This window comes from Lytechinus pictus, chromosome 7, assembly GCF_037042905.1.
Source record: "Lytechinus pictus isolate F3 Inbred chromosome 7, Lp3.0, whole genome shotgun sequence".
NCBI classification, from domain to species: domain Eukaryota; kingdom Metazoa; phylum Echinodermata; class Echinoidea; order Temnopleuroida; family Toxopneustidae; genus Lytechinus; species Lytechinus pictus.
The window spans coordinates 5,981,673-6,000,435 of record NC_087251.1 but is presented as its reverse complement, the minus strand read 5'-3'; the positions used below and the strand labels follow the sequence as shown (position 1 = coordinate 6,000,435).

General features: G+C 34.4%; 1 protein-coding gene across 1 annotated transcript; it reads right to left on the bottom strand.

The window, feature by feature from the left end:
* Window positions 1–4,397: 4,397 nt before the first annotated feature.
* Window positions 4,398–11,740, bottom strand: LOC135154603 (nucleolar and coiled-body phosphoprotein 1-like). The gene is made up of 4 exons (XM_064101344.1): window positions 11,668–11,740; window positions 9,000–11,080; window positions 7,449–7,514; window positions 4,398–5,575 (listed from the first exon to the last, which is right to left on the bottom strand). The coding sequence occupies exons 1-4, from the start codon at window positions 11,738–11,740 to the stop codon at window positions 5,558–5,560; spliced, it is 2,238 nt and encodes a 745-aa protein (XP_063957414.1). The 3' UTR covers window positions 4,398–5,557.
* Between the last annotated feature and the right edge of the window lie 7,023 nt (window positions 11,741–18,763).

Sequence of the window (18,763 nt, the reverse complement as noted above, 5' to 3'; positions counted from 1 at the left end):
ATCCCGATGTTTAATGCATCAGTGAGCACACGATATTCGAAAATTATGCAAATGAGAAGAAAGTTCAAGGCCTTGGCCCCACTCTGTGCCGTATCGAATTGTTATTTTGGTGTGCGCACCTTTGGGATAGTGTTACTCTGAAGCCATGTGCGAAGTTTCATGAAATAACTGTCGGCAGAAGTAACAAAAGCCGTCCATGAAACAAACCCTTATTTCATATTTGTTAAAATTTTGACTTCATCTCTCATAGACTTGTGTACATTATGGATGCATATGTTTAAGAATAAGTAACCCCTTATTCAATATGGTGGAACTTTTTTTCAAGGCTGTCTTTAGCAATGTCATTTGGCAGCAATGTTTATCAACCTATGGGCAGAATTCTGTGCAAAAATGAAATCGATTTGTTCATTTATGGATGAGTGAGCACGCATCAAAGTGGGAAAATGGGTATTTTCAATGTCACAGACTCATTTTAAAGGGTAATAAGGTGAATATTGGGGGCAAATTTGGTTTCAAATGTGACTTTAATTGCTGTTGTTTTTATCATCCATCATTTCTATCACCACACACTTTCCGAACTTCTAACATTTTCATGGTTGAGCGAGCACATTCGAAAACTTAGGAATGAATACTCTTTATACTGCATAAATGTATTCTTTTCCTAACAATTTCCCATGATGAGTTTAATTTATGGACAAATCAGGGGTGGATCCAGAATTTAAAAATGGGGGAGGGGCCTATAATCGGGGGAGCCACCAACATTTTCAAATGTTAATATGACCTAACAAGTTGTAGAGGATACTACCAAACCCCATATGATGATACGTCACAATACAGGGGCCGCGGAACGGTTTTCAAAGTATGGGGGAGGGACGTAGCCAAAAGTGGGGGGGGGGGGGGGCTGGCCATGCAAAAAACACAATCGTATGGCCATTTTTACATTTTTTTTTTACATGCGTTTGGAAAAAAGTGGGGGGTCCCCAGCCCCCCCCCCCTTACCCCGCTTCTGCAGCCCCTGTAATATTGTGCTCACTCAACCATGAACATACGATATCAAAATTGTGTGTGGAGTGGCTAAATGATGGATAGTAAAATGGCATTAACACCATAAAATTCACCTAACAGTAACTTTTGCCCAACTTTGTATTTGCAAAATCTGAAAAACGACTTTCAAAAATGGTCATTTTTAATTCAATCTTTAATTACTCATGCATGACTCAACCGATCAATCTCATTTTTCCCTAGGAGTTGCTTAATGAGTGTAGAAAACCACCTATGAAATATCATATCTCAAAATAATTCCGTTCAAAAGTTACAGCAATTTGATTTAGGGGGGACTTACTTTTTTTGTTGTGTATATATATAGTTAAGTTAAAAGAGACACTGCTGACAGAGGAAAACATTTGGAGTTGCATGTTGTTGATTTGAAACTTTTGAGATGAATCAAATGAGTAAAACACGGACAAGTGTCACAAGAATAGGAGGTAAACTACGACATTTTTCATTTCTAAATTACAGTTAATGTTACACAACATAATAATATGCACAATATAATAGGCTGTATACATTTAAGGGCTAATATGGTCACACTCACTAACCTTTTTGTTTTTATTACATGAAGGTTTCAACAATCTCAATTTTTAGAGATTTGAAAATATATAAAATAGTTTTATTTAATTACAATGATATATCCACTTTACATATTCACGGAAAACGGGGGTGGTATTCATAAAATTGTCTTAACTTTTCTTGTAACTCAGCAAGATAACAGCTCGCTAAAATTTTCTTAAATCGGTATTCTGAAAATTGTCTTCTCTCTGTAAGGACGTCCCCTATTTTATCTCTGACATGCCTAATATTTTATCATCAACCAATCATTTAACTTTTTATACCAATAGAAGCGTCCTTTCTAAAAAAATAACTAAGCGCATTGTTGACATGCAGCGTAATTTCCTTTGCGCCACCGACGCTGATGGTTGTACGCTACTGTGCTAAAATACACGTGGTTTTCTCAGTCATATTTTCTCTGAAAAAATTTGGAATTTCTCCTTTTGTAAAACATAATGTTCTTGCGGGATGCAGCAAGAAATTATTATTGTTGACCGAGAAATGTCGCATTCAACATTAAGTTACAAGAGCCCCCTACCTCTTGTAAATTTTCTTGTATTTTGCAAGGAAGTTAACAGAACGCAAAGATAAGATAATTTTCAGAATACCTTTTATCTCGATATGTTATCTTGTGCAAAAGGATAATTATGCGCCGTTTTTAACTTTACGCATCATTGTAACTCTGACGTCATAAGCGCTTAGTGAAAGTTACAAGAAAAGATACAAGAGTTTTCAGAATACGGATTTTTATTGTAACTCTAAAGATACAAGAATATTTCTCTTAAGACAATTTTCAGAATACTTTGCCCAGATCTTTACTATTTGACATTATTGGAGGAAACAATGTCACATTTCATGTATTGAAGTATAGAAATGTTTAGTGTATGATGACATCACTTCTCATTTAAATACTGCCATGTTGTACATATAACCCTTTTTTGTGAAACTAAGGAAAACTTAAAAATGCTATGACTCTAATTATTTCAGATTTTTATGAAATTTAAAATGACCATGTCTGGTTGGTTTTCTCTATCAAATTCACATCAAATTGTTAAATACATCAAATGCACTTGAGCCTTTCGATAAAGTTGGGGCACAAAGTGTGGCATTTCATCTTAACTCAATACTAATTACAATTATTGTTTGTAGGCTATACATATGGATTAAGACCATATATTTTACTGGAAATTTGGGGTCATTTAGCTTAATTTTTCATTGCAAAACAGTGCATAATGCTGTTTAATGTACATGGTGTCCTGTCCATGTAGCATCGGAATACTTAGTCCTAAAAGATTTACTATGCATAGTTTTAAAACAAAATTAAAAAATTGTCAGTGTTCATGTACCATTGGGAACTGTCACATTTGGTGGACAACAAGTAGCATAGTGACAATTTTCTAATTTTCTTTAAAAAAAAAAAAACTATGCAAAGGAAATCTGAGGTATTTAGCTACCAGACTCAACAAGTAAATGTGCATATTGTTTCAGGTTTTGGTCAGTCTAATTGCAATAATTTGACTTTTAAGAAAAAATGTGAACATCCCAATGCTACACAGACACTATGTCCCTCTGACAGCATGATACTCTGCTCAATAACTTCATAAACGATTAGTCTAAATGACCCCAAATATCCAGTAAAATGTATGGTCTTCATGCAAACATAAAGCCTCAAACCATACATGTATGTATACAGTGCGTATCAAAAAAAAGTTTACACTTAGAAAAATTCCTGTAAAATTATACATTTGTAAGATCCTGAAGATTTTTCCACATTTTAACATTGGTACAGATCCATTTAAGCAAATGAGGATATAACTGTCAAAAAATATTTCTACTTGAGTGAGCACCACTTACTTTTGAAAAGTTAGTGAAAAATTATTTGCGCAGAACTTTGAAATAGTTATGCGAATAAAAGTAGACCTTAATCATGAAGAATACGTGTAATTTAGCTAGTAAAATTGATTTGAAGATATCTTTTACCTTTTTTAACTTGTTTCCTTGCCTAAAACACTTTGAAAGAGTGCACTGTGCCCCACCCCACTCCCCCAAACACCGAGGCCATTGTGACGAGATTTGCTTTACACTGAGCTGTGATTACATGAAATGGCTTAGGGTGGATTTTTAATGTGTTAATCATTGTCAAGCTTGGGAAAAGTGAGGAGAAACAAGTATTAAATGAAAAATGAAATGTAAAACCACTTTAAATGATAACAACTTAGTGAAAAAATGCTGGAGATGTTTGATATAGACTTTTGTTCAGATTCAGTTATGTCCTCAGATCCAGCTGGCTCAAAAAGGGTGAAGGTTGTGCTTACAAAGTGTTGAAATCTAAATTTGGGTGGCAAAATTGTTACGAATTGCTTGAATATATCCGTTTTATTTCAATTGACTAAAAGTGCAAGGGAAATGTATGAGAAATGTTTCGCAGGGTAAGATTGATTTTCCCCTTGACACAGCGTGAAAATGAGCATTTCTGCGCAAACAGATTTCTGCGAGCTTTACAAAAATGGACAGTGCTCACTCAAGTGTAACATTCTGTCAAAACTTTTACTCTCATTGGATAGATGAGACCTAAACCCAAGAATGTATGTGAAAAAATTACCCACAGGGCTTTTTCAAAGTGTAAACTTTTTTTTGATACGCACTGTAGTATACTAGTAATTGATATTGAGTTGTGCTGAAATGTCACAATTCATACCAACTCCATAAAATGACCCCCATCTATAACATTCAAACTACACAGACACACATTAGGCCTACATGGTTAAAGGACAATATCACTCATTGAATTTGGGAAATGCCTTTAATTTTAATGCACAATCTTTTTACATTAGGCTACAAAATAGGAAAATAAAATTAAAAATTGCATAGTTACAATAATTCAATTCCATGTACAATTTTCAAAAAGGGACATGTTAAATCATGTCAAAATTCATAGAGGTTGTGTAAGAAAGTACTGCCACCCATCTATAGCTTTGTAGTAAATATTTCAAAACAATGGGCAAAAAAACAATATGGTTAAAGTCTGATTAAAATTAAATTATCATTATTATTTACCAATAAAAATGCATTTTAGCTACAAAATAAAAGATGCATTGTACACATCACCTCAAATGGCAGAATTTGCAATATTGGCCAAGCTTCCAGATTTACCCATGAACCACTGTATGTAATGAGAGGTTGAGTTTACATGTTAAAAGTATAGGAGCATTGAAACAATTTCAAGTCAAAATTGGTTTCTCAGAAAATTATGAAGCCTGAATAACAGATACTTGTTATTGCTACCAAAAAATAATTACATTAGACATGAGTTTTAAATGAGTACAACTAATAGGTAATACTAATATTGACTGGTTTATTTTGGGGAGACAATTGAAAATGATGCCATTTTCTAACATCTTGAAACAACCAGCATGATTCCTAACCCATGATGTAAGACTGACATACCTAGTATCTCACAAAAAAAAAAGAATATTTAGCAGAGTAAAAATACATGGTAAATTGGCTTCATATGCGCCGTTTATAGCTTTATGCATATTTTCATTTCTGACAACATGCATGCTCAGTGAAAGCTAGAAGAAACGATAGAAGAGTAAAGATGAATTTTCAGAATACCTATTTCATTGTAACTCTGAAGATCCAAGAATATATTCTTGCTTAGACAATTTTCAGGATACAGCCCCTGAGCTTTTATTCATGATTAACTCATCTCCTAAAGTCTAATCTATAAATCAATTTCTTTATAAAAGTTGTGTCATGACTATTAGTATTTGGTCTGATCAAATAAATGAAGGTAGATACAGTATGCACAAAATTCTCTTGATTGTATCAAAGGATTTTCTATTTTGGGGAAAGCAATGGATAAGGTCATAAAGATATACATGTACATGTAAAGATGATTTATCTTAGTCCAAACAGTCTTGCCTCTTGAGAAGAGCTCCTTGTAGTATCACAGAAGTAATATCTCCTACAGTGAAATTAGACAAAAGAAAGGAAAAAAGGAAAATAGAATATTGAGAATTACAACAATTAATGAATGCTTTGTTTAAATTTCAAAAAGGCACACACATTTCTTCTTAATAAAAACTAAACTCAGATTTCCCTCCCTTTACATTAAATCAGTGGTTCATGTAAAATAAAAACACTAATTATGAAAGCATCTGTTCACATAATAATTTTTCAGTATAGGGGTTCCTATAACATGGCAACATAGGTCACAAATCTTAAAGAATTACCTTACATCAGCTACAGGAGTTAAGTTAAAAAGTGAAATATGCATTTTTTTCCCAAATAAAAAGTATGATTAGCATTCTTCCTGTCAACATTCATTTTGGTATGCAAATTGTGTACCATAATTCAAGACAAAATCAATTGAAACATAGCCATATTTTATCAAGTCTAGAAAGCTTTTGGCAGTGTATATTTATTTGGCAATTGAAATTCATCTGTACAAAATAGTAACTTGCTTAATCTAAAAACTAGCCTTACCCCTAAAAAAAGGCGAAATATTTAGAAGAGAGTTATGATTTATCAAGACAGGAAAACTTTAGGGCCATATTCTGGCATTTTATATTCATTTGTAAAGTGCTACTTAACCTTACAAATAGCTTTATGCCCCCCTGCCCCCACAGAGAATCAAACCCACCATACATTTAGGTATTCAAAGAGAGATATCTTATTTTCAGAAATGTGATTATTGACTTTTTAACACAATGTAAGAAGTTGCAGGAGGACATAAAGAGTCATGAATTGTGTATCCTGGATTGGACAAGATAAAAGTATGATCAGGGGGGAGTTTCACAAAGATTTAAGTATGACTTAAGTCACACTTAAATGCCGACCCCTACACGATATGAAACATGCAATCTTATTAATCAATACGCAGTAGACATACCTGCCAACCTTTGATACTACTGTAGTGCGCATCCTCTTGGCATGATCTGACCAATGCGGTCATGCCTTTTATACCGCGCGCAATGAGACATTTAAGTGCGACTTAAATATCATACTTCAATCTTTGTGAAACACCCCCCTGCTTAGGTAGCAAAGCTCATAGTACATTTTGGATCAATATTGTCTTTCAGTCTGGATTACACGGTGAGGGGAAACACTCCCACATTTCACCTAAGAGACTGCAGAAATATAACCTTCTCATAACATTCACTGAAATCGCTATTCTTCCAAATGGCTCGCGGTTGTATAATCCATCACAATTGTTGCATTTTTTTATGATACTGTCTTGAATGAGAAAAAAAACTGGGGCAGTGGCCTACATTTTGGCTCAATTTCCAGAGAAAAAAAACGGCAAGAAGAAAGGAAAGAAGGGATATCATGGTCAGTTTTAAAGTACAGTAATAACCTCACAGATCAATCCTCATTTTGCTTGGCCTAGATTTAGATTGTATTTTCAGAGTGAAATCGGTGAAAACTGGAATATATTCAAATAAATTGAAGTATTATCTTGGAAAGTGAAGTGTGAATTTAAGGTCTATAGATAAAGGGATAGAGAGAACATTTTTACAAAGAGAGACAGAGGGAGAGAGAGAGAGAGAGAGTGGGGGTGGGGTGTGATGGTACCGAGGGAGAATCAATTAATAATTTTATATTGAAGCTTTTTTTAAGGGGGGAGGGTTACAGCTATTATACTGCCTTCATTTGTTTGTAAATCAAATCAATTTCCAGTCAAAGTAAACAAGTTATAAATATTTGGAAGAAATGTACAAATAAAAAAATATCAAAGAAAAGAATGGAAACAAAAATGCCTTAAAAATGAGTAGAATGAGCTGGATTAAAAACATTGCATAAGATGATAGAGATACAGGAATGCAGTCTAAACTTACATCATCATCATCAGATGGAGAATCCTGTCTTTCAGCCTCTGTTGCTTTGATATCTATTATCTGGCCCTGGAGATTAGGATTGAAATTGATGAACATTGCAAATAAAAAAATAAAAATAGAATAAAATAAAGAAGACAAATTGGTAATTAGATCAGGAAGGCCTTGTTTTATAAAGCTGTTTGTTAAGTTAAATCCATCTAATGAGGTTCTCTAATAGCCCAAGAAGTTTTTCCTGAACTTTCAAGTGATTTTATTTTCCTGGTGACAATAGTACTAATATTTACATTGAAAATTCATTTTTAGTATTAGGGATTTGCAACTTCTAAATAGCAGTTAATAGCAGTTAGAGATGATTCAGAGACTCATTAGACTCTCTGTCATTACTGTGTGTACAAAACGAGGGGCAGTTTCACAAACATTTAAATCAGAATAAAAGATGTGATTAAGTGTCACCGCAAACATAATATTAACCATGTATGCTCATTGATATAACACAGTAGTGTGTGCCCCATCAGTGTGATCTGACCAATGTAGTGATGCAATCATATGTCACACCAATGGAGTATGATTTGTGAAACACCACCCTTGGCCTGTAACATAAAGCTTAGGGATTGCTTGTGGGGCTGATATCTATGATTGATTGTAATGGTCGGTGGCCAAGCTGAATGTTATGGGGCCCAAGTCACACTAATTGCACATTCCCATACCTGTATTTAACAAAATTAGGGTTGGCCCTCTGGAAAAGGTAATTACTCCTCTTAATAATAATAATAACATTTATAGGGCACTTAATACAGGTGTTTCAAAGCACACAGGTGGGCTGACTAAAGAAAACAATAAATCCATTATTTAAATTAAAAATTATACTTGTGTTTACTATGATGTTCTATACTTCTGTAATCAAAACAAATGATACCTCATTGTAAAGGGAAATAATAAAGTTTTCTAGTCATACCAATTTCATGTTTACATCCTAACATTTTTCTAAAATGACAGGGTTCAACATTATTCCAACCAAACTTAACTTTGTAAATGAAAATACACATGTGGACATCACACATCAATACATCAATATCATTCAAACTCGGTCTGTCCTTGAATTCATTACAGAAAACAATCAATTGTGCAATATTCTATTTATAACATGGTTGCATCTTTATCTTTATTTTAATGGGTTACAACCATGCTTTCCAATGACACCATATTTACATATGATAAAGGAGCATTAAGAAATTATTTCCAAACTTGAGTTGCTGAACCTTTTGTGAGAAGAACAAAGTAAAGTTCCCAATGAAGGACTGTACGAATGGACTTGCTAAAGATTTTCATAATGTCTTTCTCATTTAGCAGAGCATGTTCAAGTGAAGGAAATGTTAATAAGAATAGAGGGATTCTAGTTAATAGTATATCTGATAATCTAGTTTATAGATAATTGAGTAGTCTATGGTTAACATTGCAGGTTAGACCTTATCAAGTCTTTGTTCTTTGGTCCTACTAAGGATGTTATACATCCCTATTAGAATTACAGCATGGATGTAATATATTAATTACCTGCACATTGGAAGACACTTTCCTCTGTTTCATGGGAGATAATTTCTTTGGTACCTTGGGAGATGCTTTCCTCTCTTGCTTGGGTGATACTCTCCTCCATTTCATGGTGGTTGATTTTCTCTGTTGCATGTGGGAAGCTGTCCTTTGTTCTTTGGGAGATGGTTTCCTATGTTGGATGGAAGATGCTTTTACTCGTTGCTGAGAAGAATGTTTTCTTTGTTGCCTTGGAGCTACTGTTACTGATTCTTGAGGTGTGGACGAGTCTCTGGATGATGATCCTCCAAATAATTTCTTGATTTGTAAAGCTGGAGAAGTTTGCTTGGTTACAAGCTGAGAAGGATGACTATTTGATGATGATAATGGGTATAATGATGAAGGTATCAAATCTGGTGATGACGATGTTGCTGATGATGGTGATGGTGATGATGATGAAAGCAAAGGAATATCCCTTTGCATTAGTTTGTTTCTTCCAATCGAATGTTCATGAACAATTTTAGCATCAGTCTTTCTCTCTGATGATGTTAATGCAGTTTTAGTAAGCTGTTCTGGTAATGGGCTACTTTCTAAAGACCGTCTCATAAAACTCTGTAATGAAGACTTTGTTGATGATGAAGAGGTTGGTGTCCCTGACAAAGATGACAGAGAAAGCTTGACTGATTTGTTATCTCCTGCTACCTGTAACCTTGAAAGAAAGTGCATCTTAGATTGCAAAGATGTTTGCTCTGTTGAGGATTCAGATGATGATAACCCAGCCTCTGATTGTTTCATACTGGAGCTAGGAGAGTTCAAGGATTCTAAACTACATTTCTCTGTACTTCCTTGAGAATCATCCACTACTTTCATTTCAATCATTTCTGATGTTGTACGTTTTGTCCTAGTTCTTTTGATGACACTATCATCTATAATTTGAAGACTCCTCTTCCTACTTCTATGTTTCTTTTTCTTTTCAGGTGTGATTATAATCTCATAAATGCTTGTTCCATCCTCATGCTTTGAGTGTTTATGACCTGTACTTGATGTTGATGATGTTGAATGATTCCCTTTCAGATTATTTGATTCCATTGGTATCCTTTTCTGTTGATCTTTGTCAACCATCAGAGTGACATCCTTTCTTGGATGAACTGATTTCTTGTCATCACATATCAACATACCCTTGCTGGCCAAAGAAATATCACTTTTCTTCTCATTACTGGATGCATCAGATTTTTTTCTCCTCTTTCCATATTTCCTTTTGGAGTAACTGACTGGAATTTCCTCAACAAGCTTCTTGACAGGTGATTTGCGAAGTCTTTTCATGTTGATTCCGAGTGATTTACTCTTGTGTGTCACTGCTTCCTTCTTTTGTTGGTTTAGGTACCTGAATTGGTGATCTGCTTTTCCTGTACTCCCTGATGCGCAAGTTGTCTTAACATCTGGAGCAGATGCTGTTTTCCCTGAGATTTTCAACTCTGATCTCCCAGCTGAGTCTTTGGATTCTTTCAATGTCTGCTGATGTGAAAAATAATCCTTTGGAGGAGTTACTATATGCTTCCTTGGTTCAGACTTATATTCTCCTTTTCCATTTGCATGACATGGCTTTGAGTCAGATTCAACCTCAACAACCTGTTGGCTGACTACAGAATTTTGCTTGACTTTCAAGGACTGCATGGATTGTTTTAAAGTGTGTTTTGAGGGTAAAGGTTTGTGAGGAAGATGGCAATCTGAGGCCTTTGAATCCACAGCAACCCCTTGTTCCATCAATTCAGGAACTGATCTTGCAATTGGATTCTTGATTGTTTCCCGAAAAGCTTCAGGTAACTGAATATCACTCATCTGCTCACCATGCTCAACATCTTCACCAGGTTCTGATTTTGGCTCTGCTTTAATACCAGCATTCTTCATATCCTCAGACTTGCTTGGTTCAAATGGTGCTACCACATGAATGACCTTCTGTTTGGTGGTGTTGGTGTCTCTAGTTCCATGGTGCAGGAGTTCAAGGCTTGTCAGGTGTTTGTTCTTTGAATCAAGGGTACCTGCAGGAGCATGGGTGTACATGGAAGGTGTCATGTCTACAGCAGGGTATGTGCTACTTGCTTCAGAACCTGCAATTTATGAGAAGAAGTAAAGAAGGAAAACTGTAAGTAACTTAACAATAAAGACTGTTCATTGGTACATAACTTTCATCACATTCATCAATACATGATTGTTACATTAATTTATCTGCACATATATTGGTTCATATCTGATGATTCAAAGGATCCAAGGACTCTTATCCAAGTCTGAATTTACAAACAATTATTGTTTGAAATTAAATCTTAAAAAATTTGCTCATACAGCTTACAAGAGAGCCACCAGACTTAGAAATAAATTTTGACTTATAAATAAAAAATATTAGCTTTTGTGTTTGTGTTTATTCTTGTCAAAATGAATGTAACACTTTGGATGTTCAGCCTTCAATTTTAAAACTATGACAAAAAACAAAGGAATACACACTTGAAAAAAAACATGTCAAATTGGAAGGAGAAACAAAGCTAATTGTGAGATGATGAATATAGGAGACAAAAAAGACAGCAAGTAAATGAGGCCAGAGAGGTGTTGTCCAACAAAAGAACATCAAACAAAATTCCTTGTGACAACCCCGAGGGAATCGCGTGAGCTGGCTTGACAAATTAATCGCCATTTCAGATACCTCCGATGTGCTTGAGGGCACACGACAGCGACCGTCTACAAATGTAAGTGGCGGCTTCACAATTCATGAGCATGGTGGCATTAAAGAGACTGAGAACACTACAATGCATATTAATGGTAGGCAACGGCCATCATTTTAATTAGAACACTAACACACTTATTTTTCTTTGAGGATGAAGCCTACATAAATGTGTACTGTTAGTATGCCATCAAGCCGTATCTATCTTTTAATGACTTATTCATGAGTGATTGGATGGTTCAGGGATGGTGGACATCGATTACTGATCATCTAATGATGAATTTATCCCACCTAAGATGAGTCATGAAACGAATGTAAACTAGGTCATTTGACACATGTAATTGTTCTTTCACACTAAGCCATACATAAAAAAATAAATGTAGATCAACATTGTGTTAAATTATCTGTTCTAATCTGCGTTAATAGCAAATAGGCCTGAAACAACAGGTAATACAAAGAAAATAAACTCAGGATGACACAATTTTATACATCAACTACAAATTTCCATCAGGAGTGATCTAATTCTTAAAACAAGCTAACATAATTTGTCATATACAGATGAAATACTTGAAGAAGAAAACAAAGAGGGCAAACGAAAACAAATAAATACTGCCCAACTCTCTAAAATAATGTAAATGAGGTGGGGTCTATAAATCCCTCTCTGTCTCCACATCACATAAAATGATTACAAGTAATTTCTAACATTTTGATAGAGTAATGAATGTGTGAATTGATATAGAATACAAAAAGAAATCAATCAAAATATTGTTAAAATTCAATCTCAGAACACCAAACTAACTTAAATAAAAACAAATTTTAACTTTGTTTTAAATAGATTTATTTCAATTTGGTGGGCAAAGGGAAAATGACCACAGGTTCCTTACATCTCATCAAACCAAATACACAGTATGTTTGTGGTTACTTCAAGAAGAAGGTAAACTACTCTTTACTGGAGCAATCGTTAATGGAGGGTGAAATACGAGCTTTTGTAGAACTTGTAAACTTTGCCACTATTTGTTAAATCGTTTCCAAAACCACAACACTGATAACTTGTCCTATTTCTCAATTTGAAAACGGAAATGGAGAAGAACAAAAGCTTTTTAAAGAAATAAAAGTGCCATGTAAACTGGTTTATCAAACAGGGTTTCACAAGTCAGATAGTTTTAATTGCACTAGGGACGAAAATGATTTTTTTTTTACAGAGTCAGTAGTGATTTTTTTTCAAGAAGCTTGCCAATCAAAAATACCACTTTTATGTTCATTAAATATTTATTTAAAGAACAAACATAATACATGCATCAACTATGTTTCTTAATATCAAAGTCACAATTCACAATAAGTATTCATTTAATCATATTGCACTCCTTGATTGATAATTCTAATTCAAGTTTAATATAAGTTATAATTACACTCCATCTCATTAAAAGAAGATTGTCATCTTATAATAAATTTATACTTAAGTGTCTTTGACTGAATGCTTATTTTACATTCCATTACCTTAAAAGCTGCTACTGCTACTACTAATATTTCTACTACTAATAATAACCTATGTCAATACGAGTATCATAAAAAATGAATATGTACTATAACATTTATCATTCCAATGTATGTCATCAAAGAAATTTAATGTCAGGCATCAATATTGACTTACTGAATATTATATGCAGATGACTAGAGAAGTGAGATTAAGAAGTTTATTGATTTTTTGCACATATCTATATTAAAAATATAGCATGTGTGCTCATATTTCAGATATAAATCAATTAACTTATTAACCAGTAATTTAAAAAAATCACTGGTTTCACTCATTTCATCATTTTAATTTGTTACAGGTTACCAAACAATCATAAGATAAAGAGGTTGGTTGTATTTTTCAAATAACTCAAGCTATATATTAATTGAATTTGTAGAAATGACTGAAGAATGCTGAGTAGTGAGCATATCACTGAAAACAAATCATATAATGTTGTCAATATCGGTAACTGATATCACAAATGGGTTTCTTATTCTTTCATAAAACAAACACAAATAGTTATATGGGGGCAATGTTTTAGGGAGAAGAATAGCAATTTGATGAGATGATACAAACAAGGTATACTATAGCACAATGCAGCAAATCATTGTGAAATTGTGTTGGTGCAAGAACGCCCTTAGAAATACATTTTTATACCCACATCGGTGCAGTTATGCCCTTACGCAATGATGTGCATGCTGCTAAGGGCGTTTTTGCGAGCAAGCGATGTGCAAAAATATGGTGTTCTTGCATCAGCATGAAGAAATTGGTATCAGAAAATGCACCAAAAAGAATAATGAATAAAACTGAATTATGCAGGTCCATGTCATAAGAATGCTGTACTATACAAAAGGCAATCCGTTAACTATTTCTTTAATTATGAATAAATTAAAAGAACAGGGACAATGACTAATATTACATGAAATATTCAGGTGTGGCACATTTTTTTTTTATAGTTGAATACTTAACACATTCTCCCAAAGAAAACCCTCCTGTGCCTTCAGAGATAACATCTTGACAGATTTATTAGCAATGGTGATAATTAGACACATCACTTGACCCATTTTGCAAAACACTTAAAAAGTGATGTTTACACCCCCCCTCCACGACCACCATTCTTAAGTCAATAGATGCAGATGTAAGACGTAATATTTCTGTAACTTTCTTCTGCCTAGGGGCCAATGTTTCATGGGGTGATGACTTGCACCTCCATGTCTCTTCAGCCCTGTATCAAGATAGCTGGTATCATCTGTATACGCCCAGCTAAATTAACTAAGCATGCCCATGAGGTTTAGATGAGTAAATAAGACTGATAACAACCACAGGCCAGGGAGCAATACAAGGATCGTTAGACAACCAAAATTGGGTCAGCTTAGCACAGACCTGAAAGAAAGCGCTTTTTCCCTTCTCCATTTCTTACATCACGGAAAAGCGGATGCGCCCCAGGGCATATCGGCAAGTCACAAGTCACTGCACTTGTTGGTGCCCCATCTAACGCAAATTAGTGAAAGCAGAAAGAGAACAAAATGTAAAAAGCCCTCAGAGCAATCAAAATTAAGAGTGCGACAGAGAGAGGAGGAACCGGGTATGAATGATCACTGATAGATTCTACTTGCTCAGATCTGGGATCTTATGAATTTTCATACCTTGGGTAGGAGTTACAAATTTTTCAAGCAAGATTTGTCAAGAAATGGGGTTTATTTCCCCCCTGGGGATTGTCAAGAGTACAAAAAATAATAGTCTTCATCTTGTGAGAGAAGTAGAGCGTGCATTGCCTGGTATGGATTTCTATAAACAAATCTTTTGAGAACAGTTAGGGTACAGAGGGTGGTATAACATTGGTGGTAACCAGAGATATTTGGTGGAAATTGTGGCGATATATCAAGATTTTCTTCAAATAAAGCAGAGCTGCACTCTGAAGATTTTCACATTAACCTGAATTCAACCAAGAAAAAGGCTTTGATTGATTTGTAATGGGTTTGGTTTAAGCGGCAAGAGGCAATCATCTATAATTTCCTGTCCCCATTTCTCTTGAAGCTTTTGAAATGCATAAATACAACAAAGAATAAACAAATGGAAAAAGGTAAGATACCAAGTAAGAGGTCACTACAAGCCAGATACACAGGGTTTAATAGTCTCAGATTTTTAACAATTCAAAATACTTTCTTGTTGAAACAAACTTCATATTTTACTATTCATAATTTTGAATCCAATCATTAAAACTTCTCACTAATCCCTGACATTTAGCTTCAAAATGATCCCTTTTAAGTATGTTCCACAGTTAAAATGAAATCCATGTCATGTTCACCAAATTTTGCACAGATACTTCAGCACTTAAATATTCCAAATATGCACAAATTAAAAGGTTCATGTGCTTGATATTTTTCTAACGAGCTTTGAGGTTCCCCCATTTGAACGGTTTCGAGAAATCAGTCAAAATCCTTCTAAATTTCATCAAAATGAACATTATACTTGTATACTTAAGAAAAAGAACCCGCTGATACATATTGCTATTCATTTGCTTGTTAAAGAGTAGCAGCATCTTCAATTTTGAAAATAAGGTGTGAAAGACTACAAAAACGTATCTAAAAAATATGAAATTTATATCACAAATTTAAGAAGTACAATAAATGCTGCCATTCATTCAAAACCCAAGTCATTTTTACCAAATTTTGCATACATGTAGAAGAAGGTATACTAAAGAGGTATGACCATAAAAATTGGGGGTTCATGTGTGTTTTTAAGAACACAAAAAAGTGTCAAAAGGCTTGAATCTACATAAAGAAAAAATCTACACCTCTATCCCATTTAATCAAATTCAAAGTCATATTCCTCATACTTCGCAGCATTGCAGAGTAAAGTATTCTGAAGAGGTAGGACGTTTAAAAGGTTGGCCCATAAGAATATTTTCAGCTAATAGCTTTGTAAAAATAACACATCAAGATTTGCTGTTAAGAGTACAGATGACTGGAAAAAAATATGCGCAGATGGGGATGCGCACAAACATAACTGGGGAACGTCCTTAAATGATAATAACAATGTTATATTTACCCAAGGTAGCCACTTCAGCTATAAAATTGCTCTACTAGCTAGCCCTGCATAACCCTTTTCCATTCTAAATACCAAGTGCCAAGCTAGAAGGCAGAAGGTTAAATTTCTAAAGTCTTTGGAATTTTGGAATGACTTGGCCGAAGATCCCCCCTTTTTGATAAAAGTACAAAAACGTAATTATTTCATCTGGTTGTGATTTTATGCATGGTCAGCCCCCCCCCCCCATAAAAGTCCCTCTCCCAACCCTGCTTTCAAAACCATTCCACAGCCCCTGTATGGGAGTCATATCTCATGAGATAATGACAGCTTTTTTTTAGAAGTGCGCAATTTGGTGCGATAATAATAGTAATTGTTCATTTATACTGCGCAATTTCTATATGTATATACACTCAACTGTGCATTACAATAATGTTTCCATTATTATTACCCCGGCTATAGCCGTGCTGCCTAAAGGCGCTCTGGCACTCAAGGAATTTTGTCCTACCAGATACCCATTGACATCACCTGGGTCGAGTGCAGCACAATGTGGGTAAATTTCTTGCTGAAAGAAAACACACCATGGCTGGGAATTGAACCCACATCCCTCAGATTGAAAGATGAGTATAACCACTAGACCATGATGCCCCCCACAGTGCAATAACAGAGGAGTAAATTTGACTTCTGAGAATCCATCTAGTTTTATAATAAATTTAATTTTTAACTACTAAAAACAATTTCATTTTCGTGATCATCATTTTCATAAAATTATACTGTTATGTTTTTTAATGCATTTTCAAATACTATTGGATATTACTATGAAATATCACAACCAAGGTTTCAGCCACCTTTCAACATTCAGTGCTTTCAGGGAATGTACCCTATTGATTAAGCCATCTTTTTTTTCTTCACTTGGGTTGAGTGCAGCAAAAGGTAGGTGAAAGGTGTTGAAGCAAATATGTAATTATTTAGTGACCACATCTTTGCCCATTCATTGAAGCGTTGTGTAATTTTGAAAATTTTATTATATATTTTATGATTTTCTTAATAAAGGCTCTCCTGAACACTTATCTTAAAGATATAGCCATTGTTTTGAAATGCTATACACAGACATTGTATCTTGAAATATTTATCCCATTCCATGTATGAAAAGTGGTTTTATACCAAAATCAAGAAAATTATCGTTTACCAGACCATGAAAAATTTTTTTTTTTTTTTTTTATTCTAGACTGCATCTTTCGCAAAACAAATGTTTTATCAATAACTCTTAACATTGTGTGACAATAAATTAATACATTGAAAATAATTAATCTCAAGAAGAAAAAAATAATTTATAAATCTGATAGGCAATAAATGATAAAATTCGCTTTAAATAACGTGCATGGATGACTCACATTCTTCCACTACTGTAATCTACTAAACTGTATCAATCATATTTCTGGTCAGGATATTTACTTTTAATAAAACAATTCTCTATGACGAAAATATGAAGATTCTCGATTAATTTTAACATAAAAAGTTAAGAATACTTGAAAATTTCAAAACTTAGGGCCGTTAGGGGAGACAATTCATACTATTATTTCATATGATATAATTAAAGTGTACAAGGTCCAACATTATTCAACAAAAGGCAATATTCATGAGATGTAAATAAGTACATGAATAGTTGAATACATCTTATTTTTTGTTCCTGTTCTTTCGGGATTATTCAACCGTTTTAGAAAAATAACTTATATCATGAACACCCGTTTTTCAATCAAAATTTCTTTTTTTAAACGTTAAGAATCTCAAATGTTAGCAATCTATTTGCTTTATTTCAAAGACTCTATATTTTATGAGGGCTCTAATACCCCTTTCATAAACCCAATTATGGTTTTATATTATAATTTGGTCGTAAAATCGGAGCGGGACCAGAGTTATCCGCATTATTTCGATGCTGCAATTATCCGCATAATAGCGGCATCAGGACCAGATTTTGACTTTATGAACGCATTTCCAAAGTAATGCAGATAATTGCCATGGTGCGGTCACAAGGTCACCCTTTTCCAACACAACCCCATCGGAGGGGGTGTGTGCAGTTGCCATGACAATTATCCGCCTTTTTCAGGTCGGGCGCTCGTAAAAAATAGTGCGGATTATTTTCGGAGTTTTTGAATGCAATTTTTATTGAATTATCCGCATTACTCTTAGGCGGATAATTGGAGGATGGGTTTATGAAAGGGGTATAAGAGTTTGTCCTCTTTAAAATAGTGTTTCCTCTATTTCTGTCCCCTCAGCTTGATATCATCTCCAGATGATTAGCTTCCCTAACCTTATACCAAATAACAAAGTAACAATTAAACTCATGAGGTAATACCCCATCCCCAAGGTGGATCTTAGTTCACTAAACCAATCAAGTCAACAAGATATACCCCACATGATACCAGCCAATCATAATATCTATTTTCACACATTTTGTCATCTCTTAACAGCTCCTTTGCCCATCATCGACCGCCTGAAGCAAGATCGCCAATAACCAAGCCAATATTGTCCATGTTG

Coding starts and splice junctions, on each gene's coding strand:
- LOC135154603 (XM_064101344.1), bottom strand. CDS start 11,740: ATGCTCATGAATTGTGAAGCCGCCACTTACATTTGTAGACGGTCGCTG. Junction 11,081..11,667: donor TGCCCTCAAGCACATCGGAG/GTATCTGAAATG, acceptor CATAAATTGCAG/GTTCTGAAGCAAGTAGCACA. Junction 7,515..8,999: donor AAGTGTCTTCCAATGTGCAG/GTAATTAATATA, acceptor CCTAATCTCCAG/GGCCAGATAATAGATATCAA.